The 23,337-nt window shown below is 43.3% G+C and overlaps 1 protein-coding gene across 8 annotated transcripts in view; it reads left to right on the plus strand.

Moving 5' to 3' along the window:
* The window catches only part of RREB1 (ras responsive element binding protein 1), a 133,591-nt gene that overhangs the window by 69,443 nt on the left and 40,811 nt on the right, over nucleotides 1–23,337 (plus strand). For all 8 annotated transcript variants that reach the window (XM_063401932.1, XM_063401925.1, XM_063401985.1 and 5 more), the window contains 2 exons: nucleotides 12,959–13,103; nucleotides 14,252–14,391. In XM_063401932.1, coding sequence (XP_063258002.1) covers nucleotides 12,959–13,103; nucleotides 14,252–14,391 — 285 coding nt within the window. The remainder of the gene's footprint in view (nucleotides 1–12,958; nucleotides 13,104–14,251; nucleotides 14,392–23,337) is intronic.

Consider the following 23,337-nt stretch of genomic DNA (forward strand, 5'->3'; position numbering starts at 1 on the left):
TGATGAGCCATCTTTTCTGGCACATGAAGATCGTGCATGTCTGGAAGATTGTAATGCACTGCTCAGAAAATGAGTGTTGGGTCCTGGTAAAGGCATAGGGGTCAAGATGAGTACACTTCAAAGGCTTCCCTGCTCCCTTTAACAAGAGTCTGTGTGTCATGGACAGGCATGCACACAGGCCACCTGTGTCTCTGCAAATGTCCAATAGGCAGAGTGTCCTCAAGAGCTGGCTGAATCCATCCTCTCCCTGCATTCCACCTGTGAACTGCTCCCACGTTATTTATGGCATTGGCGTGTTTCCAGTACGCTGTGTGTGCTTTGTGGGGTGCAGCGCAGTAACAATGCCCGGCCTCTGAGTACAAATAGGATCTCTGTAGTCCAGCACGTGCAGCCTGGCATTTGCTTAAGATGGGACTTTTGGAGGTAGTGCATAGCCAAATGGGATGAAGACCTTTTTTCATTCCCAGAAGAGGAGAGGAACTGCCTTATTACAACATGGTTTGCTTTCTGGTGGTTTGCAAGTGGAAATTTGGTGTAGCTTTGAAAAACTGAGTGTACAAGATCTTGAAGCTAAAAACAAATAGCCAAGGAGCTTGCCACAAAGAAAATGATTGACACTTGACACATGTGAAAAGGTTGTCTCTCATTGTTTTGCACAATAGAAATGTCTCTTTGGTCATCTCCTAAGGAGCTTTTATTTCAATGTAGTAATTGGTAAGCAGTGCTCTTAAATATTAAGAACCAGGCTGTACTAGAGGCTTTTAAATCCATTCCTTATATGTGAGGGGATGATTTAACCGCTGTCAGCATGCTAGTGAAAGATAAGCTTCAGCAAATGCAAGTGCCCTAACTCTTCGGCGGGGATAATGAACACGAAGGACTAACTTTTGCTTCTAGTAACCGATGGCTGCATTGTGGGATGCAGGTGAGATATGACAGCTGTTTTAGACTTCTTTGCTGTTAAAAAATGTTTGTTATGTTTTTTGCTAGTACATTTCGTAAATAAGGATGGGGAAACAGCTGGAGGGAAACTTTTTAACAGCAGATAATACCCAGAATATGAGTTTGGTATTCTGCTGGGACCCCCATGATTTGAAGAAAGTTAAATTAGAAAGAAAGAAAAAGAGAGAGAGGGAGAAAGAAAGCCTTTTCAACAACAATATGACAGTAAGAGAAGAGTCTGTTTCTCTGTGTCTTTGATTTGAATTACAAGTCTACAGTATTAAATTGTTAATACTGTAACTGTTAATAAGTTAAATTGTTCCAGGAAGAAACTTCTGTCTGTCTCACTGTTGCTGAGTAGATTTACTTCTGGAAAGACAATATATAAACTTTTATTTAATTCACATGGCTCACAAATAGGGTGCTCAAAAAACCCCCTCCACCAGTATCTTCAGCAGTAGAAGACCCTGGATGACCTCCTGTGCCACAGAACCTCTGTGAGCCGTCAGTGCTGAAAGGAGATTCCATGATTTCAGATGTGTTACATGCTGCTTGTAGGCTTGGACAGTATCCCCCTTCAGTTATCATTAAAGAACAGCAAAGGAAGTTAACACAAAAACATGAATGCTGAGATCTGATTAGAATCAAGTGAAGCAAGGAAGTGCAGAGTTAAGATTTATATGCAGACCTTAATTAGCTCCATTGTTCTTGAGAACCTAAGCGTACACAATGAGGAACGTTATACTTGCATCTCCAGAGCTCCTCAGTACCTAAACATTCAGTGTGCTTTTCAGTCCTAGATTTTCTCTGTGTGTTGCCTTTAAGCAATAGCAAAGTCTAATTTTACGCATTGTAAGGTTGGGGGTTCTTATGTTTTTGCTTTCTGCAAAATTGCACATTGCACATTGCCTTCTGCAAGGCAAGAAAAAAGGGGACACTCTTAATGAGTCTAGGTTTCTGGTGTGATTTGTGTCGAGGAGAAGGTGGTCAGACGTGGCAGGGTAATGCCGCCCTCCTCACAGGCAGTAACATAAATCTCCCCTATAACAGAGCGTATTGAGCGTAGCTTAGTGCTGCTTTGTTACCCATGTCACAGTTCAAATAAGCACAAGCCACTTGACAGATTAGACTCTAGTCTGAGAGCACATGGCAGTGCAAGACCTTGATCTTTTCACATAAGTACCCTTTCAGGAATAACACCTCCTCTGAAGGTCTAGTATTCTCAGGGATGTTTCCTCCCCTTCTCACCTTGGAGAGCTACAAAATAAATACAAGCCTTAACTTAGCAAGCACTAGAAATCCAGGTGATCTTTGTCAGGAGCTGAGATGCTTTTAGTCCTCTGCCATAAACCTGACATGTGATTCTTGTGGATATGTTAGCTCTCAAGGTTAACAAATAATGTGTTGTTTTGTTCTTTTTTTGGCTGGTGGTTTGTCTTCTACTTTGGTTGGCTGATTGTATGTAGAAAATGCTGGTGGTGAGAAAGTTTGCTGAGAGAGTTTGTATGTTAAGGTAATCTTTGTTCAGCCTGTTGTGCATGCACATCAGAAATACTTGCATCACTTCTCTTATGAAGATGTATTCCCTGTCCTCCTAACCTCTGAAAAGATTCTTGGGCAAAGTACCCACGAAAATGAGGAAAAAGTCTATCACAAACTGCATTTGTGGTTGCTGTCATTCCACCTTTAATGTATGTCTTCCAGCTTTATGTTTTTTCCCCCCCAGTATCTAACCTGCTCAACCTGTTCTACTTCAGCATGCTGGAACCAGCAAACAGCAGAACATAACCCCCTGTCTCAGGGTCAGCAAGTTTTTTCATCTTACTTTCCTCCCCTCTCTTGAAAATAGGCTATTCCATAACAGTAGATTGACAGCATTGGGGGAAGCTTCTGTAGCTGTTAAAAAAGAAGAAAATTTAAAAAGAGAGGGGAGGCTTGTCATTTGGACTTAGCCAGATCCTTTCACTCGGGTTGTTGAGCCATGATGCTCATATGCACGACGTACACAGCTTAGGCAAAGACACAGTCTTTAAAGTAGTAGTACTATTATACAACTACTGAATAGCACACAATATGCAAATGCTGCTTTCTGTTTCTCGAGGTATTGATAGATATGCCGAGTTCTTCAGGCTGGTCTCTTAGCTGAAGTTTGCTAAACACTCTCTCAGTGATTTTTTTGTAAATCCTCAGAGTCAGCTTTCCAGTGCTGACTCATGTGGAAAGATATCTTGAAACAGAGAAGGTGTACAACTTCTGTGTGGCCCATTTTTTACACCTAGACACTTCAGTGGTAGCTTTTTTGACAGTTTCAGACAGAAGGGAGGGGGAGAGTAAGGTGACAATTGTTCAGGGACTGAATTAATTTCACTTGAGGCTAAAGTTCCCAAATTCCTGTAAAGTAGCACAGATCATGCAGGGACTTTTGTTTCCAGTTTGACTAAACACATCTAACAAGATGTGAAACTTCTTCCTAGTGCTTCTCTCCTCAGCAAGGGAATGCTGTAAGGAAGGAGGACCACATGTTCAGGAACAGGAGAGGAAATGGGCTGAGCACGTGAAACCGCTTTTGCTGGGATGCCTTCCTCAGCGCTGGGAAGTTTGCAGTTTGTGTGTGTGCAGTGATAACCTTTTACTTCCTTGCCCCTTGAGATACTTGCTGGCTGCTGATACCGGGGTAATGTGGAGACCCTGCTTTCAAGGAAGATGTGCTTCCCTTATCTCGTGCAGCTTCCTTGCGTGCGTGCGTCGGTGTGTGTGCGTTTGTGCGTGTGTGTGTCGGGGAGAGATACCCGGACCCATCTGCACAGCGTCCCCAGCCCTGTCTGTTTTTTCCTCCTTGAGCTGTGTGACACAGCAAGTTGTTCTGTGCTGTGCCATCAGGATTGCTCAACAGTGCCGTGTGAGAGGGAACCAACAGCAAGAGGGCTTTGCCTAGTTCTGGGAAGTAGCTGGGGCTTATGTTTGCTTGGTTAAGAAAGGGGTGTGGTTCTGGAGGGGAGGCAGGACATACCTAGGACTTCTTCGACTGTGTTTGTTCTTTAGGGAGAAATCTTTTCTTTGTTGTGATACACTTTCTCTAATTTTCTCTATCCTTCTCTCTCCTATTCCCCCCTGTTATTAAAATTTAAAATGGCCTAAATTATCTTTACCTTCTAATAATATTTGTTTTCTTTAAATATAAAGTTTCCTGCAAAAGCAGCAGCGAAGTAACTGAATAAGGTTATATAGTTTGGTAACTAAAGGACATGCTTGAAAACCAAAATCTCCAAAAAGATTGAAGGAAACAGTTAAGAATGGCCCAGACCAGATTTTTGGCACACTGTAAAAAATATAACTTCTGCTTAATTCTGCTATTCTTAATACACCTTTTTTTTCCAAGCTTAAGGAAGTATGGTGGCCTGAGAAGGATGTTGTTTAATAAAGGAGGATCTTGTCCTATATAAAAGTTTCTTACTGCTTGAAAGTCTCCTTGCAGTATTTGGTTTTGTTAATTTAGGTCTGCTCTGAACATAGTGTAAACTGTGTGTGATAGCTTGGTGAAGTGGTACTGGGAAGCTCACACTGCATTTCCTCCTCTTTTGCCCCCCCTTATGCCAGGATTGGTGCAAACTGCTTTCTTCTGCAGTCCTTTGGGAAGCTTTGCTTTGGAGGCATGGTTTGAACCGCTTCGCTGTCATAGCATCATCAGGGAAATATTTGTCTCCCTTTTTTTCCTTTAAGGTGTTCTGACAAGGTTGCTGTTAGGGAATAGAAGTAACTTTGAGCCGAGCTGGGAATGCAGTTGTATCAATTTCAGCCTGTTTGAACTTGCTGAGTCTGTGTAGCAAGTAGTTGCTTAAATGTGAATATAGCATAATTATTCAGAAGTGGTACCCCCCCTCGTTGGATTTGTAGATCTTTATCTTTCCTCTCACGCATGCTCACAACTTGCCTTATTCACAGCAAAGCAAAATTTTTCTCTAGGATAAAAATATAAAATGCTCTGAGTGCATGTGTGTGTATCATATATCCTTAGGTATCGTGTATTGGCAGCTGCGGGGCACTGGCTAACTTTGCAGACTCTCCCGGTAGCACTGAAAAGAGATTTGAAATCTGTCACTCGAATTTAATCACTGGTGGCTTTTTCAGCCTTAGCACATCCGGCCAGTCTCGGTGGATCTGAATAAGGGCACGTGTGTCGTCCCAGTGATGCGGTCTGCCGGGAGAATGTCACTGCGGCGGGAGCAGGCGGTGCGGCCGCCGCCCTGAGCTGGGGAGGATGCTGAGGGCACGTCTGTGTGGCACCTGGGGTGCCGAGGGGGCAGCTACAGCCACTGCTGCCACACGCTGCTCTCTGGGGAGGCTCCCCAGGGCACGTTAGCCTTGGGAGGCCCTGCGAACAAGCACTGGAGATTCCGTGAGGATGATGGGGTGTGCCAGCAGGACGGCAGTGCCTGGCTGCCAGGGGGAGTGCTAGCAGGGGATCTCCTGCTGGGCCTGCTTGCAGACATGCGGCTGAAATGAGTCGAGGCATCCCCAGGCTGATCCTTCCTGGGACCTGTTTGCCCCACCCTAGCCTTGCCCTGCACGCACTGCAGTGACTTTCCTCCCAGCATAGCCATAGGGCCCTCCTGCTGCTCAGCTTCCTTTGGTTTGTCCCATGCCAGGGTTCAACACTGGTTACCACTAGAGTATGGTGCTTGGGGGTGCTTGGAATTGAGATTACTCCACAGTTGTAAAAGGGAGTTTCCGATGTGATTGGGGTTTTGGGATTCGTCTCGTGACTTGCTGCAAACTATGTGTATGTCTGAGGGCTTTTTGGGCCATTTTTAGGTTTTTTTGAGGATACAAATATTAAGCCAAAAAAAGAAGACAAACAGAAACTTGTCCTAGTACAGACCATGTCTGATTTCCAAAATTACCTGCATCATTTTGGTTCCTGTGATTACAACTGGCAAAGGCTGAGTGGATTGCTCTCCTAAGTGGGTGATGTTGGTAATTAACACTGGAAATACATTGTCAATACAGATTCTCTACATGTTTTAACAAACAAACAACTCACTAAACTCTTTAACCCAGGGGCATAATGTTACTGCACTTTTGACTTAAGTGTCAGTCATATTCACAAGACTCTTAAGAAGGGACTTAGCAGCAGGGCATTAAACGATTGTTCCTAAAAACACTGCTACTTCACTTTCTCTTTGTTTAGGATTTACTTCCTGTATGCATCAAATGGCAGGAGCTTTGAAGAGAAGTTCCCTATGTTTTCCTGCATTTCCAGACAACTTGGGCTAAAGTATCATTTTTTAAGAAGAATGAAACAAAAACAGTGACAAAGATAACATGGCATAAAAATATCTGAAAGGAGTGTAATTTTAAAGGCTGTCTTCTCTTTCTTTATGGGACATTTTCCATTTCATGAAGCCTGAAGTATATCTGGTCTAAATTTCAACCTGTCTTAGATGCATCCTGCACTCTTGTTCATTCTGATACCGTGGCACCTAAGTCAAAGCCTTAACAAAGCAGGCTATTTTTTCTAAACAAAGATGTTTGGTTATGTTCTGAAGGATAGACTTTTTTTTTTAGGGTTAATATTAAAAAGGGGTTTTATGATTCTTTGGGGTTTGTTTATTATTATTTGTGAGGAGCAATGCAAGTGAAAGATCCTGAGACACAAAACAGTGAAAGACATAAAGCAATTGAATCAGCTAAATTGTACTGACCAGCTCAGTCCTTCTCAGACTAGCTTGGCAGCTTGGGTAATTCTTTTTGTTGTGAGGGGAAAATACAAGGTGTATTGTAAATAAGGTGAAGGATGGAAAGCACTGATTTTTATTCTTTGTCTTTGATTGTAATGATTTGATATGTGGCTTCCTTGTCTTCAGATAAGCATCAGATGCATGAGAATTTTCCACTTGGTTTTGGTACCAAACTGCCTAAAAATCACGAGGAAGGTGAGGAATAATCATGTGCAATACAGTAGAGTATAGAGTACATTTAGTGGTAAAGTGGAGAAACTTATAATAATATGTGGGATATGAAGCCAGAATCTGAACTTGATACTGTCAGATGATCTCTCTGGACTGATAATGCCCGGATTCATTGGCCTCCCCACTGGGTTTCCACAGACGTGAGGGAGGAGGAGGTTGTTTATACATACACTGGATTCTGTGCTCAAGAATTAATCTTGATTTAGATGCTGGGACTTTCCCAACCAGGCCTCAGTGAAATTGCTTGCTGCTCCCCCTCTGGACATACTGCTCCTTCTAATCAGAACTACCTCTCATAAACCTCTCTTGACTGAAAGCCAGCAGTGCTTGTGCTGCCACAGTTCTAAGGGAGAGGCTTAACCCTGAACCCTGCTCAGGGGCTGCAAATGCACCCTTTTGTTCCATAACTTCCTTTAGGCCAGGCCTCCAAGCCAGACAGGTCTTTTTTCTTTGGGACCTGAAGCACATCAGGAGGCATGGAAACTCAAGGTGCAGCTTTATGTTTAAAGAAAACAAGCGTACTTTTTTCCTCCCCAGAATTAAGAGGTGAGGGATTCCCACGCAGGCTGAGAGATGATTTCTATCCAAGAGCCAAAGTGGTGCTGATCAGGTTATCTGCATGCAAAGCAGAAGCTCCTGGTTTTGTTCATAATTCAGTGGGACCCAGAGCCAGGAGCAGCTGCATCTTGCATTTGCCTCCTTCAGGATGCTTTGGCTGCTCATTCTAGCCTTGAGCCAGCCAGTCAAAACCTGCCCACGTTCTGGTTTTGGCACTGAAGCTGTAGGCTGCCCTGTTTTGAGACCTCCAGAAAGCTTACATGATCAATATGCAAATCCCCTTGGCCTTAGGAAAATACATCAGCCCTTTTTAGAGATGTGGTAAAGACTGGGATGTGACCAGCAGGAGCTGCACGTCACTTCAGCAGGACACGTGCTCCCCGTGAGTCACCTCCCATAGACATTGTTCCAACACCATCCACAAGAGGAGAAGGGGCACTTGAGTTGTGCATTTGCCTATTATTACAGAAGTCTCTTCTTCAATGTAAAGTAGCAAAATATTCACTTTCTGCTGTTCTAATGGAATAGTCACCCTCCTGTAATCGTGCTCTGCATTACAGTGTGGGGCTGGAAACTTCTTCTGCTCATTTGTCTTAAAAAACAAAAAGACAAAAACAAAAAGGAAAGAAGCCAGGGGAATTCTTGTGCAGTATCATCTTAGTCATCCTGCTCATGTGACCCTGAGAGGGAGAGGAAAGTTGGGGCAGAAGAGGGGAAGGTGATTCTCAGGGGGAGGGTGGGATGAAAGGCAGTCAAGCACTTGAAAAAATGTGATTTTGTTGGGAGGGCTGACTGGCACACAGTCCTAGCACAGTTGGATCCTCTTGGCTCACCTGTGAAACTCTTTGTGTGAGGGGGAGGGAAGAGAATATGAGGAGACCTTTTTCTCATACAGCTGTGCTGCAAAAAGCATTGTGTATAGCAAGGTATTTCCTTTTTTTTTTTTTGCATAGCAGTTCTTAAACATTAAGAGTTTAGTTCAGCAGTGGATCAGACCATGTTTGGAAAAGACTTTGTTTCCTCTTTTCGTTTTATACTTATTTTTTGCAAATTTTTCTGGTTCTTTCTCTGGTCTAATTTTCATTAGAGTTCCACCACTTTCTTTGAGAGTTTAATCAAGGCTAGCTAGCACTTAGTGCAAATGAGTCCTCCCTAATATTAAGCTCAAGTTTTTACCTCCTTCTTGTCATCCTGTGTATCATGGTTGAATTTTAGTGTTCCACCCTCAGCACTGTCCCAAGTGTACTTGCATGCATGCTGGGGAGACTGTGAGGTACAGATTTCAGGGCTCTGTGCCTTCCTGAACTTGCCTGCTGTACTTCAGTTGTTCTGTAGAATGGCTCAGAGCCACACTTCATTGATTTAATATAGAAAAAGCAATCCAAGTTTCATCCACTGTGATTCTGGCTGTCTTCTGAGCTGCAGTAGTGGTCACTTTAAAGGTGCTGGCACATGTTACTGTAACTTACATCTGCAACTGAATATGAACATTTCTGTGCATGTCCTTACTTTGCCCTTGCTTTTTTTTGAACTACATTCTCACTTAAAGTGTTGAGTGTTTATCTTTATTTTTTGGAACTGATGAATGTCATATCATTTTTCTTTATACTGTAAGACACTGAAAGCCAGCCTGACTTATGAGCCTGTCTTTTGCATTCTAACTATGCCAGTGTTGTCAGGCCAAAATATGTTGTTATAGTCACAAAGGGAAAATAACTTCTAAACACAGCTTTGTTCCTGTTCTTCTTGTGTCTTGGCAGGCTAAACAGTGAGGTTGAACATTTTCAGTGTTACATGTAAGATCTAATCAAAGCAAACTCTTCTAAAGGAGTAAGGCAACACAAATACTTCCTCCCCCCCTTAATTATGGTTAGGAAACTTAAGTAGAAGAAGCCTCACTGAAGGGAGTGTTTAAAAGAAAGGTTGTTGATGTGGATGTGACTTGGCATCTGCTGAAGTTCAACCCATGTTGGGTGATAAATGTTGTCTCGAGGCAGAATGACATCCATGTTGCAAAGTAAAAGAAAGAGATGAAGATTGTGTCTATCCTTTGTACTTCTTGGCTTTATCTTCCCGCTTATCTTGGGCTGTACCTCTAGTAATCTTTTTCCTCTCCACCCTTAACTTGATGCAGTGAAACTTGCTTAACCTGCCAAAGGAACAACCTGCTGGCTGTAATGTAGGCAGGTTGCAATTCTTGAGAACTCTGGAACCTGCTGCTTTGGTTTCAGAATTTCCCTTTCTTTCCTTAATGATCACATGCATAGAGCTATCACAGCAGCTGTGATGTTTGACCTACACAGTAGAAGTCAAAGGTGCAGTCAGGGTGTCTTCCTGTTTATAAAGCTCAATAGCTTAGGCTGCTTCCTTTCAAATATGCAAAACTGAAAGATGAAGGGATCGCCACATTCCTTGCTGTGGTATGGATTCTGCTGTGGCTTTTAGGACATGGCAAAAGCACACACGTTGCAGGAATGAGAACTGCAAGCAGTTGGGGCAGCCAGTGACTGACACCAGACATTGCAAAGCCCCCATCACTGTGGTGCTGTACCCATGTTAGCAAGCCCTGCCTTACTGGTACACTTCACACTGCAAGCACAGCTGAGCTGCTTTTGGGACTTGCAGGAGCCAACGTGTTTGCATGCGTTAGGTCATGCCAGGCAGAGGTGCTAGGCGGGGCTGGCACTAACCTGGAGGTTTCAAGGGTTTTGCCTGTTGTTGTGCTGTGCATGTGCCATCACACCCCTCTCCAGTAGGAGCCAGCTCCATGAAAACAAGCAGAGTTCAACAGGTGGACAAACAGCAGGAGGAAAGAACTTAGCCCTAAGGAAGCTGCTTTGCATAGGCAGCTGCTAAACAGGAGTTGTGCATACTTGTTAATGGTTGGAAAGAGACTTTAAAGGAAAACGAGAAGAAAAAGCCTCATGCCCAATGCGTAGCAGTTTTTTTGTTGTTTGGTTGTTTTCCTGAATGAATGTGATTTAGCTTGACTGATTTTGCTCTCTAGCTATCTGAAAAGTAACTGGCCAAGTAGAGTTAGGTGTGCTTCAGCCAAGCTGCCAGAGGGTTAAGCAGTCAGGCCATGTGTGAGTGCCTGGGATGCAGGGACAGACTGGCACAGCAAAAGCCTCTCTCTTTATTTTCAAGAGATCATTGAAACTGGAAAGCAGTCTTTACCAAAAAGGAATAATAAAAACATAGACAAACAATACACCTTCCAGGTTTTACTTTGCCTGTTCAGTAGAATATTTTGATCTTTTTTTCCGAGATGCTTTCTCTTTGTATTTTGTCTTCTGTCATTGTAGACAGAAACTCCTTGAACAAATAACTGGTTTATTCTCCCTTATTCTTGTGTGAATACAGACAACTGCAGCTCATGTTGTTGTTTTATCACCCAGGAAAGAAGCTCTAGCTACCATGAAAAGTTAGATCAGTGTTAGAGGGAAAAAAAAAAAACAAAATAGAGGAAAATGAAGCAGTAGAGTATCTATAGATGCCTTCCTGCAGATTTTGTGAGACAAAGTAGCACTGGATTCATGGGGATAAATCAGTTGCTTTGGTGTCTGTGGTGCCAGAGCTACCAGAGGGCCAAGGCAGGGGAGTGCATGGCACTGCGTATGCTGTGTCAGCACTCTGGGTTTTCTCTGGCTTCTGTCAAACCTGAGGAGAGCCAAATGCTCAGACCTTCAGCATTCCATCTCCTCCCAAATGGGTGGTTGGCAGGGAAAGAGGTCAGACAATATCAGCAACATTCCCATGATTCTGTGTCCAGTCTGCTGTGTCCGTCTGCACATAGATGTGACTGAGGGTGTCACCAGTGTCCATTCACTATTTGTGCAGCCAGTGAAAGTTACTGGGAATCTGGGGAAACTACAGGTTTTTCCTTATGGACTTGATCCTCCAAGCAGCCCCAGCCTTGATGGATGCTGAAAGCAGGCAGTAGCTGAGAAATAGCTATTTTAATCTTGCATCAGTTCTGGTACCTGTGGTGCTTTTCGCTTGAGGCTGTTCCTGAACAAAACCCTGCAGTTTGAGACAGGCTACAGTTTGAGACAGCGATTTATATGCCTTCTTTTTTTTTTTTAAGCTTCTGAGATTGCAAAAGGAAATATGAAAAAAAGCATTCTGTGATGAGACAATCTTCCAAGCAGCTCCAGTGGGGTCTGCTGTTTGGTCAGTTTGGTCCAGTGTGTTATCTGGAAGCATCATGCCCTTGGCATCCAAAATTTAAACAGATTTTATGTCATAACACCAAAGCAGTTATGAGGATGTGCAAGACTTGTCTGGGTTACAACATTCTCTCATGTTAGAACATGATAGTGTGCAAACATGTTAAATGGCACTATCCTGAGCCGAGTTGTGGATGTGGCTTCTGAAAGATTTGCCCAAGTTCCATTAACTTTGTCTCCATTATGTTTCTTTGAAGTCAGTTGTATGGACAAATGGCAATTCCCTCCTGCATTCAGTAGCTATTAATACCTAGCTAGTAGAAGAAAAAAAAGTACCATTGTATCTAGGAGCATACATTTGATTTTTTTTCAATAGCAATATAAATTTGAAGTGAGGTTAAAGGCCTTACCTTTAAAAAAAAAAAAAGAAAAAAAAAAAGAAAATTTAAATTTGAGCTTTGAGTTGTCAATAGAAGTATGGCAGCAATGCCTTCCATCTAACTGAAGGGAATTAGACAACTGTGTCTTCCTCAGGCTGCAAATACAGAAAACCAAGAAGCAAGTGGGTCAGGTAAACAGATATTAATGAGATTACTTCCTGAGTAATTCTGTCCCTTTCCCTTTTCCTGTCTCTTTGTGACAAGAAATAATTGTTTTCCTGGGAAAGCAGGTTTGTGAACTTGGCAGTAGAGAGTTTTGCCAGCCATACCTAGTGCACTGAAACAGTGGGACCAGATAATCCTGACTTCAAAGCTGCCCTTGGAATTTGATATTGGGATCCACCATTGTGTTAAGGAATGAGATATTTAAGAAGTGTTGCTCTGGCATTGGCTTATATAGATCTACTTGAGGTACTCTCAAACTCTAGACAGGGAGCCACTTGAAGATGAGGTGCTTTTTTTTCCCTGAGAGAAGTGGATGCTAAGCTGCAGGCTTTTGCTTACTAGCTGCCACAAGACAGGGAGGCTGGGTCTGTGGATTGCTGAGCAGGTTTAGCCAGATCCAGGACCTCGTGCATGATGGAGAATGGGCATGGTGCTCATGGAACTACATGTTAGCAGGGCAGATGTGCTGCTGTGAGTTGGGACGTGGGGGAAAGCTTGTGAGCTCCCTGCTGTGGCCCCTCACAGGCTCGGGCCCTGCCAAGGGCCCATGCTGGGTCATGCCCCAGCTGTTTTTCAGAGGTTCAGGCCAGTTTATGGGATTTCTGATGGCATCCTTTAAATGCAAACCTTAGAAGTCGTGCTGGCATTAAATTTACATTGGACTTCTCAGCCTAGATTTGCCTGCTGACAGTGTCTTCTTCCCCCTCCTGCTCAGGCACATGAAGATTCATGAGAAGGATCCAAACAGCACAGCGAGCACCACTCCCCCCTCGCCGCTGAAGCGCAGGCGATTGTCTTCGAAACGGAAGTTCAGTCACGATGCTGAGCTGGACAGAGAGGAGAGGACACCTGCAAAAAAGGTTCTTTACGGGGCATGAAGCAAAAGATGTTCCTGGTTAACTCCTAAATTGTCAGCTGTTTGGTTTGTGCACTCAGCACAGACTTGTTTCAGCTCTTTTTGAGTTGCCATGCTTATCCTGTGTAGCCAACACAGTTGTGTGAGATTGAAAATTAATTTCTAATTTCAGAGATTGAAATAATTCAACTTTAAAAATTCTTTATTGTTTAAATTTTTGAATTTACTTATGATTTATAAAGAATTATTGTTGGATGACAAGAGGATGTACTATTCTTCCGCTGCTGCAGCTTTTCCACTAGCTTTTGTTTACCCTCTCCCATTTATTTTGTTGTATTCTTGGAAGATAGTGATTTAAACTTTTAAAAAACAATGTTTACTTCAAACGCAGCAGCAGCTAAAGCCTGCTCTTGTCTAGATCTGGAGGGAAAAAAAAATCTACAGTACATTTCCCTTTCACAGTAGCATAATCCTGCCTTATTGGAGTTGCAAGAGTGACTGGAAAATATTTATTTGACGGCTAGACGTTTCCATTAGGGTTTTGTTTATGAAATATTTTAACACATCTCAGTCATTTGTACTAAATGTATGGTGTCTGCCAAACTTGACTCTTTCCACTTACTATCTCTAAATGGCAAGCTCATAGCAGCTCCATTTAGCACAGTATCCCTCACTCTGTGCATACTTTTCTCCCTCTAATCAGAAGAGAAGTATAGAAAACATGCAGAAGTTCATTGCTTCTCCCTGAACCACTTGACTTAGAAGTTGGCAGTATCTCAATGGCATAAATAATTTAGGCTGACAGCTCCCCTGGCTTTCTGAAGGGTGAGGAATACTAGTTCAGTGGTATATAAACACATGGGTTTATAAGTTCTTCAAATCACAGTTCCTCATTAAAACTGATATATCTGTGACTCAGCTGCACACTTTATCTCCTGCTGAGCCTCCTTTTCTGTCATGCATGTTCTTACACATGTGCTGAGGCTCTGTGGCTTACCCTCTCTCCTCAGGAAAGGAGCCCTTTGTGTTTGCTTGCAGCAAGGGAACACAGAAGGCCTGCAACTTTCTGTAAGAGAAAGGCTTTGAATGGATTGCAAGTTTGGTTTGTTGCTTACAAGTTGCTCTAGTGAGCTTTTTTTCCTTTTTCTGAAGGTTGTCGAGGATGGCCATTCCGGTGAAGGGGATAAGAGGGCTGACGATGAAGTTTATCATTGTCCAGTGTGTTTCAAAGACTTTTTTTGCAAGTATGGGCTGGAGTCCCACATGGAGACACATCCAGATAATTCGCTGAGGTAAGAGATAGTACCCAGAGTGTCTCTGGTCACCAGATGGCCTGAAGAAGCCTGCTGGGGAGGGGCAGGAGCCCCTCAGCCCCCTGCACTGTTAACTGCCCCCTTTGTGGTTTTGAGCAGGTTCTTAAATGCTTTGCCTCATCTTGTGTCACCAGGATGCTGTAGGGCTTGATTTTATTATTTTTTGTGAATACAGGAAATCTTGCCTGTTAATAGCTGGAAATGTTTTTAGAAAAAAATTGAGGCCTCTTCCTCCCCTTGAAACCCATCACTGCTACATAAAACTGTAAAAGGCCAACATTGCAAAATTTTAACAAGATAAACTGAAGGTGCTTAAAACTTGATAAAAGTATTCAGTTACCATCCTGTGAAATTGTTCTTTTTGTGGAGAAGGCAGCAGCTGGAGAGAAAGGGATTTTCAGTCATTGGAGTGAGTGAAGGTGATGAGTTTCTGGTTTCAGACTTGCAATGAAATGTTTTATGCTTTTCTGCTGTTTGAGGTTAGGGAATGATGTGGATTTTGGCTTAAATGAGCTTTTCTTAACAAGGAAAAATTATTTATTAATTGTTCAGGAAGGTTCTTAAATGTTGTGTTTTGATTCAAGTAATTGCCTCTGAGACTGCTGAAACTTTTATTTCCTGTTTTTTTACCATAGAAAAATGTAGAGCCAGATACATGAAGATTTAAAAGAAATTTTTCAAGTCTAGTTGAAACATGTAGAAAAGCTGATACTTTAGGAGGGGAGATTGTCTGTTTGCAGAAGCTTGTCAATATTTTATACTTATTTTGGGACATTGAATTCTAGTGATCTTTTGGAAGAGTGAAGAATTCAGCATCTTGAAGTGTCAACACTCACTCCTGTATACAGGTTCTTAATGGAATAGCATGGAGCAGAGGCATCCCATTCTATTAAATGGGAGTAATTCTACTAAATTTCTCGTTTTAATTTTTTTTATTTAGAAAACCTTGGTAAATACATGTAAAATACTTTTTAAAGGCATTGTTAATGTTACAGTTACTGGGGAAAGGAGTTGAAAGGTTGGTTCATTCATCAGTAGTTAAATTGCTGTTTATGAAGTAAAGGAGGTAAATTTTCATTATAGATCAAAGCTGAAACTGTTGTTCTCCAGTTCTCTGCAACCCCCACAAAATGGAGTCTGAAGCAATTTTGCCTTACACTTCATGCTTTAGAGAAAGTAGCTGGCATATTAAGTTTATCCTGGCATTACCCTCATTTTGAAGCTTCTCTGAACTTTGCAAAGTTATATGCCATGGACCTGAGTGGAGAGGTGGATTTTCTTGTTTTGAATGATGGATATAAGATAATGGAATAGATATCCTTCTAGGAAGGGAGCTTTGCCATCTGCTGTGGCAAGGCAGCAAGACACAATGGTTGTGCAAATGTGCTGTTCCTCTTTCTGCAGCTCTTGCTCTAGTATTAGACTTGCTTTGGGATAATATTCTCCTGAAATGGATTTGGCTACCCTTGATTCTGTGGAGCAGCAAAGACTAGAATGTGTGCCCAAATCAAAGGCACAATTGTCAAGCTCAGTGGGTATGATTTAGGAGTGGTGCTGGGATGCTTATCTTTATAGAATTGTCTAGGTGATAGGAAGGGGGTTTTGTCAGGTATTTGCCTCAGCCATTTCAGATGTGTCAGTGAAGACAGGACAAGGAAGATGTGGTCCTCTCTGGACTGCTAATATATTAAGGTGCAACTTACCCTGCCCATCTGATTTAAACTACGCCTTTTGTCCTAGTCTAGACAAGTCAAATGATACTGTCTGCCTGGCCCAACCTAATAGAAAATCCTCTAGTAAGCAGAACAGTTTGGGCTGCTGTTAAGGTGACTCTTTCATCCCAAACGAAATGGGTTAAAATCCTTGGCCAGCAAGGGCTGTAATCCCCTGGTTCTCAGAGTGCTGCAATACTGTTGGTACGATTCAGAAAGACACAGAGAATGTAGCATTGCCATTCTCAGTCCTGACTACAAGTAAATGGAGTCCTTTGGTGAGGCTTAAGGGTGTCTTTTTGAGTGAAAGAGATGAAGAAAAGAAAGTCTTTCACTAGAGTAGTAGAGCAGGAGACCTGTGTATACAGGTGTATTTGTGGCAGGGAAGCAAACTGCAGAATGTTAGGAGGCTTTCATCAAATCCTGTTGTTGCCTTACTGTGGAAGACAAGGGGAAATAACTCTTGTTAAAGTTCAAACAAATAGAAAAGCACAGTAACTGTGTTGTGAGCAAAGGGCAGGGAGCGTAACACTCCCTGGTCTCCTTTTATTGCCCATATTGTAAAAGCAGAATCACTTGATGAGGACCTGTGAGGGAGGTATCGGATGTGTATCCCAGAGTGAGATACTCTGGGTCTGGTGATTCATTTGGAGCTACTGCAGTAGGCAGTAGCCCAGCACAGACTGTTTTGGCATGATCAAAAATAAGTGATGCTCAATCTGCCTAGCTCAATCTGCCTAGCCAAGGCCTTCCGTTGTAAGAGCACAGGTCGAACATCCAATTCCTTTTTGCTCCCCTAGCTCCTGTAAAAAGGATTGCAAACTGTCTCTGAAGCTGTGCACCAGTGTGCACTGCCTTGATGGTGGCACCAGCCTCCCTTCAGAGATGCATCCGCAGCCATGGCAAGGTGCCAGGGTGGGCAGGAGCTTCTGCTTCCTCCACAGGCTTCCCTGTGGTCCTTTAATCCTGCCATTTCAGTGCTGCTGTGTAAATAGAGCCTCTTGCCCTCAGCCAGAGCTGTCTGAGTCTGTCTGTCCTGGCCACCCTCTGCTAAGTAACAGAAAAGGTAAGGCTGTCTGGCAGCCCCGGGATCAGTATGTGAGCAGCTAATTTACAGGGTGGGCCATCACCCTTCCAGATACTGTCAAATGAACAACTTTAAATCACAGGGTTAGCTGTTCAAAGTCAGATGAAAAGACACTCCCCGTTGTCTTGCCCAGAACTGCTTTTTCATGTAAAACCCCGAGCAGGGAGCACCTCATTGTTTACTTTCAGCAGAATAAACAATACTTAATCCACTGATTGTGTGAGAGGGGCTCCCGCTTGGGAGAGTATCTCTTGATTATGTAAAATCCTAAATCGTGCATCTTTGTCTCCTAATTATGGTAAGAACTGCCCTGGTCCTGCGAGCAATAATAGGGCCCTTTGTCCCATTGACAATGGGCTGTGGCACTGCATCTCCTTCATGGCATTACGCCCCCTGGTCAGTCTCTGTCCCTTTGAAGCCCCGGGTCCTGCACCCTAATTAATGACATGAGCTGGCCCCAGCAAGGTTGTCTGCAGTGCCCATCAGCGGTGGGAGGTGGCTCAGGGGTGTTTTCTGACCCCCTTGGCCTCTCCACCTGGATTATTTAAAGCAGTCTGCTTCCCTGCAGCTGGGGCCTCAGGACAATGTCTATTTTGGTGAGTTTGTATCTGAGTGTTGATAAAATTAGCAGAGAGCTGAAACGCTGCACAGCCAATAGGGAAAATTAGAAAGCTGATGGAGCAGGGGAGTTTCTCTGGGAACTTTTGTGCTTGTAAAGGTCACCTGACAGCTCTGAGCGGCGTCAGCAGTGTAAGCAGAGGAGATGTGAGGATTTCCCGGGGAGAAACCTCTCCGGATGCCATGCTGGGTTTCTCCTCTTTCCTTTGGCAAATACAGCGGAACAGGCTTAAAGTAAAACGTGTCGCTTTAAAAAAAAAGTACATGAACTGTAAAATTCCTCTCTTGGATTTCCCTGTAGCCAGAGCATACCCTTTATATTTCCTCTCCTTCTCCTCCAGGAGGTTTAGTGCAGTACACTGTACCAAGAGCTAAAGTATTTTTCATTTTCCCTTGCTCACAGCAGCAAAGAGACATTTATGCTCCCTCTCATGTATCTTCCTGAGGAGAGGAGGCGGGAGCAGGTGATGGTGTTGTAGTTACAACACCATCCTCCTTTCTTAGACTTATTCTGACATCATTTCTCAGTCAGGATAGCTGTGCAGTTTGAATGTGGTAAAAAGTTACCTCTTAAGGAACATTATGAGGCTTTCTGATCACGTTTGGTTCAGTGTGGCATTGCCTCCGGTTACAAGATTTGTTTTTGCTATATTTTTGTAAGATACAAGAAATAAGTGGACATTGCAGTGTGAAAGTCACTCTCTGCCTGTGTCACTGAGCTGTCCTGCTGACCAAAACCAGCAGATGCCTGTTGCCATGAATGGATTCAGGGGAGATTAAGTTTTTTGACCTTCTACAGAGCCTGTCAAAACAGTGATCTAATATATTAAGCTTTGTAACTTGAAAATCCTGGGCATATTTTCACGAGGACAACAAAGGCAAATCTCTTCACCCAGGGTTATGTGCTTCTGTAAAACCTCCAAACAAAGGAAACCAAAAGCTGTTCACAGCCTACCTTGTTCTTCAAAACAGCCTGCCCAAGTTTTGCTGAAATTATGTAGAGGTTGAACACTGCCATGGAAAGCTATTGCTTTGATCTGCTCACGGATCAGTAACAGGCACAGCAACAGAAGAACTCAGGCCCTGGAAGGAAAAGTGTTAGGAGTCTCTGACCATTAGGATCTGTGGTCCTCTGCCTCTAGTTTTGCCAGAGTATCCACTGTGAGGTCTTGTTTTTGAAAACACTAATGGGTGGAAAATGCTGTCATTGTTTCTTGGTGTTACCTGGCTTCACCGACATGGAGTGGACAACTTAAATACCATAGGAATGGTCCTCTGGACTCTGGGTAAATTGAAGATACCTGTCATGTGCAGCTTGTAATTCAGGCAGGCTGGTCACCAGGTTTCCCCCTTTGTCAGCACATCCATGTTCTTCAGTGTATGGTGAGATGCTGCCAGGCACCTTGACCTATGTCTCAATCTTCAATAATTTTAGACAATGCACATGAGCAGCTCCATTTAAGTCAAGACAAGAGAAAGTGGGTTTTGGGTGAAAAAGATACCAGCTGCTCAGAATATGGCATGTTTATTGCCCAGTTACTGTTCTTCAAGGCAGTTCTGCACACTGGCTTTAGGGAGATAAAATAGTCAAGAAAAGAAAGGAATGGAGATGATTTCAGTCATTAGCACCAATGGAAAAGACTAATACAATATTATGTTGTGTTTTCGGAGCAGTTGTGTGATTGTAAATGTACATTGAACTGAACGTTAAAGGAAAAAAAGAAAACAGACAGAAAAAGACCCTTAGGTGTCATTCCTGTTTTTGCGAATGCCTATCTAAGCAAATTTAGGAATTCACTTTCTATCTGTTCTCTCCTTATATAGTATGGAATAATCATTCTGGCTTCCTTACTCTGAAGCATACTGCTCTCTACGTGTGGCAAGCCTTTTGTGGGAAGAAGGTGTTAGTGATGCTACAAACTTGCAGGAGTGAAGATGTTTGAAACCTAGATGATGTTTGCAATTAATTTTACTGTGAGACAAAACTTACGGGTTCGTGGTGGGGAGAAGCTTCTTCCTGGTACTTGACATGCTGTTATTGAAAGCAACTTGAAGGATGAATGACAAGTCATCTTCATTCAGCATTGTGAGGTTATGGACTACTTTTTCTCTCTGTCACAACTGTTGATGTGCACATAGCCTCATTCCTTGTTAGAATTTAAAATAAGAAACATTGTGCTCTTTTAATGAAGGTGGATAATTCTGAGGATGTTGTATCCCACACAACTGGGGAGAGGGATACAGAGCACTCCAGCATAGACATGTTCATGGACCTCCTTGAGCTCTGCTTTTGGCATACTATATTTTGGGCCCAATACTTCCTTTTTTAGTCACTGAAATTGTAGCAGCAAGGACAGTTTAGGTAGAAATTGCTCTGGAGTTACTGAGTACTAACACAGTTAATGCTGCAAAACTTGTTACAGCCAAAGATGGAGGTGACAAAGGGCAGTGGTGTGACATTGCCATTCAGCTGACTCTCCTGCTCTGCTCTGCTCTCAAGTTGTTTGCTCAATGTCTTGCTGATAGAAACTAGGAACCAACTCCTAATCTCTTGCTGGCAGCATTTTCAGTGCAGGAGCGATTCCATGAGACAGCTGATGATGAGGAAGTCCAGCTCTGTTAAATGCTATGACCAGAAGTATGCTGTGGTACAGTGCAATTCTTGGTAAGGCAGAGGAGATGGTATGCAAGCAAGCTGGTGAATGCATCCTTTTACTGAGCAAATGGAGAAGTAGAATCAGCGGGTTGTCTTGCAAAAGCAGAACAGAACTGCACGTTACGTGCCTTCTGAAGTTTCTGTTCTGAAAAGAGAGCTGGGAAACATCTGAAGAGCAGCACGAGTCCAACGCTGGCCTAGAAGTGGTCAACTCACATCAGGGAGCTCATTGTGTGAGGAAACTGGGAATCCAGAGCAGCTGGATAAAAATACTGGCTGGTGAATGGACACAGGGAGTGATGCTCCCATGTGAGACTGTGTGCTTTGTCACATGGTGTTGAGTATCTTAGCTTGGCTGCCAGAATAGAAAGTGGGTAAATGCAAAGCTGACTGTAGAGGAAAGTTGCTTGTAAAAGGGCATGCAGGAGGGAAAAGGGCCTGAGCCAAAATAGGTCATTAGCATGCCTGCCTGATCCTAAGGATCAGGATTTGTTTATTTGCAGGGTCTCTCAAAGTGCTGGGTGCTGCTCAGTGTGTTGGCAGTCATGTCTGCATGCTGAGCAGGTCTTAATCTGCAAATGTAGATAAGGGCAAGAGACTGCAATCCAGATTCAGCTGCACCTATTTGTGAGCCCTGTTGTGATCAGTGGATGCTTATAGGATAGAGAAACCCCTGGAGATGTATTTCTCCTTATGTTACTCATGAAAAGCAGTGGTGTTTTTTTAACATGGTAGACACATAGATTTCTTCTTTAACTCTTGCTATTAATTTTAAAATTACACAAGTACTTGGCTTCCTTATTTGAAAGATGTGTTAGAAGATAGGAAGAACTTTTAATTTCTTACCTTGAAAGAACACCAGAAGGTTCACTTGAGTTGCTGTGCACAAATAACCACTGTTATTCTGGATGTTGTGCAGCTTCTAATTTTGGTAACTGTAGAGGACTATTCTGGTCAGGTTTTTTTTCCCCCCAGATATGTTTGCCCTAATTATTAAACCCTTCATTATTATTTAAGTTGATCTTCAGCTCTTTCCTTGTGATTCTTTCCAATTTGTTGACACTTCTGGTTTTTAAAACTTTGACCTTTATTGAGTAAAAAGTTACTATGAGAAAATGACTGCTTTGTGTGAGTGTCTGCAGGCCATCTCCGATTTTGCCATTATTTTGTCTTATAGTTGCATGTTAATTCTGTTGAAGTAAATGGTAGAGTGAGCTGCTTCTTCATCAGAGCAGAGGTGTTTAAATCTTGCACTTTTGAAATGTTGCTAGTAAATGCAATTCATTACAGTGTTAGGAAGAAGTTCTTACTCATTTTTCTTTGCTCACACACAAAGGAAGTTAAAACATGACACAGCACAGCTTGTGTCTTTTTATTAAACCTTACAGCAGTTAATTTCACTGGAGTTACTCTGAAGGTGGGAGTCACTGGAGCGAACACTGGCTCTGCTGCATGCTGACAAATTTCTGAAGCACAACATCACCCTGGTTTATATCGGGTCTGTCCTGGCTGCTGCACTATATTTTTCTTGCCTGGACCACAGTGCAGCTGTAGGAATGCACATAACACTGTGCATCCCTCTATTAATAGAAGGGTTGGTGCAGGGGGTTCAGCCTTGGCTGCACCCAAGGGTGGCTTCTTTGAGGGGGAGGATTAAAGAGTGACAGAACACATCGGTTACAAAATCAGACGGGCAGTGGGGCGGTGGAAGGGGGGGAAAGTTAAAAGAAAAATGCCTCCTTTGCCGAGGCTGTGAAGCAGCATGCACGGAACATCCACGGGCTGTGTCCGTCCCCTCAGGCACAAGGGAAGGGGAGGGGAGCCTCTGCAGCTGGCAGGGAGTTGGCTCCTGGTGCTGCTTGCGGTTCCAGCGCAGCCCCAGAGCGGTGGGCGAGGTCGGGGTGGCAGAGCAGCGGGTCCTGCGGGGTCACACACGCTGTGGAGCTGCGGGGACGGAGGCAGGAATGGGCATTGCAGGACAGCAGGGGACCCGGAGGGATCGCTAGGAGGGAGGCAGGAGCGGGGCACTGCTGCTTTTCCATACCTCATCTGCAGCAAATGGGAGAGATTAGTGCGGCTGTTGGATGTTATTTCCCAAGGGCCTGGGTGTGGAGGCCAGGAAGGGTTGTTTTTTGGGTTTTTTATCCAAAAGGAGATGAGTATCTGGGCCTGGGTGGGGTTGCACAGGAGCAGAAACCAGTTGGCTCTTCCTCATCTCTCTCACTTTGCCTGGCCCCAGAAGAAGTGAAAGAGAAGCAAAAGAATCCGTTCCTGAAAGGAAATGTCTGTAACCTGCTAGCTTTTCTTTCATAGGTGGTGAAAGCCCCTGTGTTTAAAACCATCCTTTCTCCATGTGCCCCCTCCTTGTCAGGCTCCCCTGCAGCTGGACACTCCAGTGCGGAGGCTGAAGCTGCTCCCACCTCCCGTGTGGACATGAGTCATCAGCAGGGAATCACCCATCTTTCTCTTCTACCCAGCTGTATTATTTTTAGGTCAGCATAGGAATTTCTTTGCTCATGAGAGCCACGTTAATTCTGCAAATAGCGTCAGAGAGAAAGGAGAATAATAACAACAGAGATAGAAAAATACGAGGTACTGACTGGGGATTTCAGTGGGAGGAGTTAGACAGCTTCGTAAACTAATTGTGTATTAATGACTTGTGTCTCAGGATATGTTTCATTCTTTTTTTTTTGTTTTCCTTGCTCCGGTTTGTGGAAGTTGCTAAAGAGCACAGATAGGAAAGAAACAGTTTTCTCCTTTTTACTTAACATTGAATCTCTATGCTTGGAACTGAACAGCTTTTTTCTCCCTACTCTGTAATCATATTTATAGAAAAATTGAAGACTGTGGCC

The sequence above is a fragment of the Prinia subflava genome, chromosome 1 (assembly GCF_021018805.1).
Source record: "Prinia subflava isolate CZ2003 ecotype Zambia chromosome 1, Cam_Psub_1.2, whole genome shotgun sequence".
NCBI lineage: Eukaryota > Metazoa > Chordata > Aves > Passeriformes > Cisticolidae > Prinia > Prinia subflava.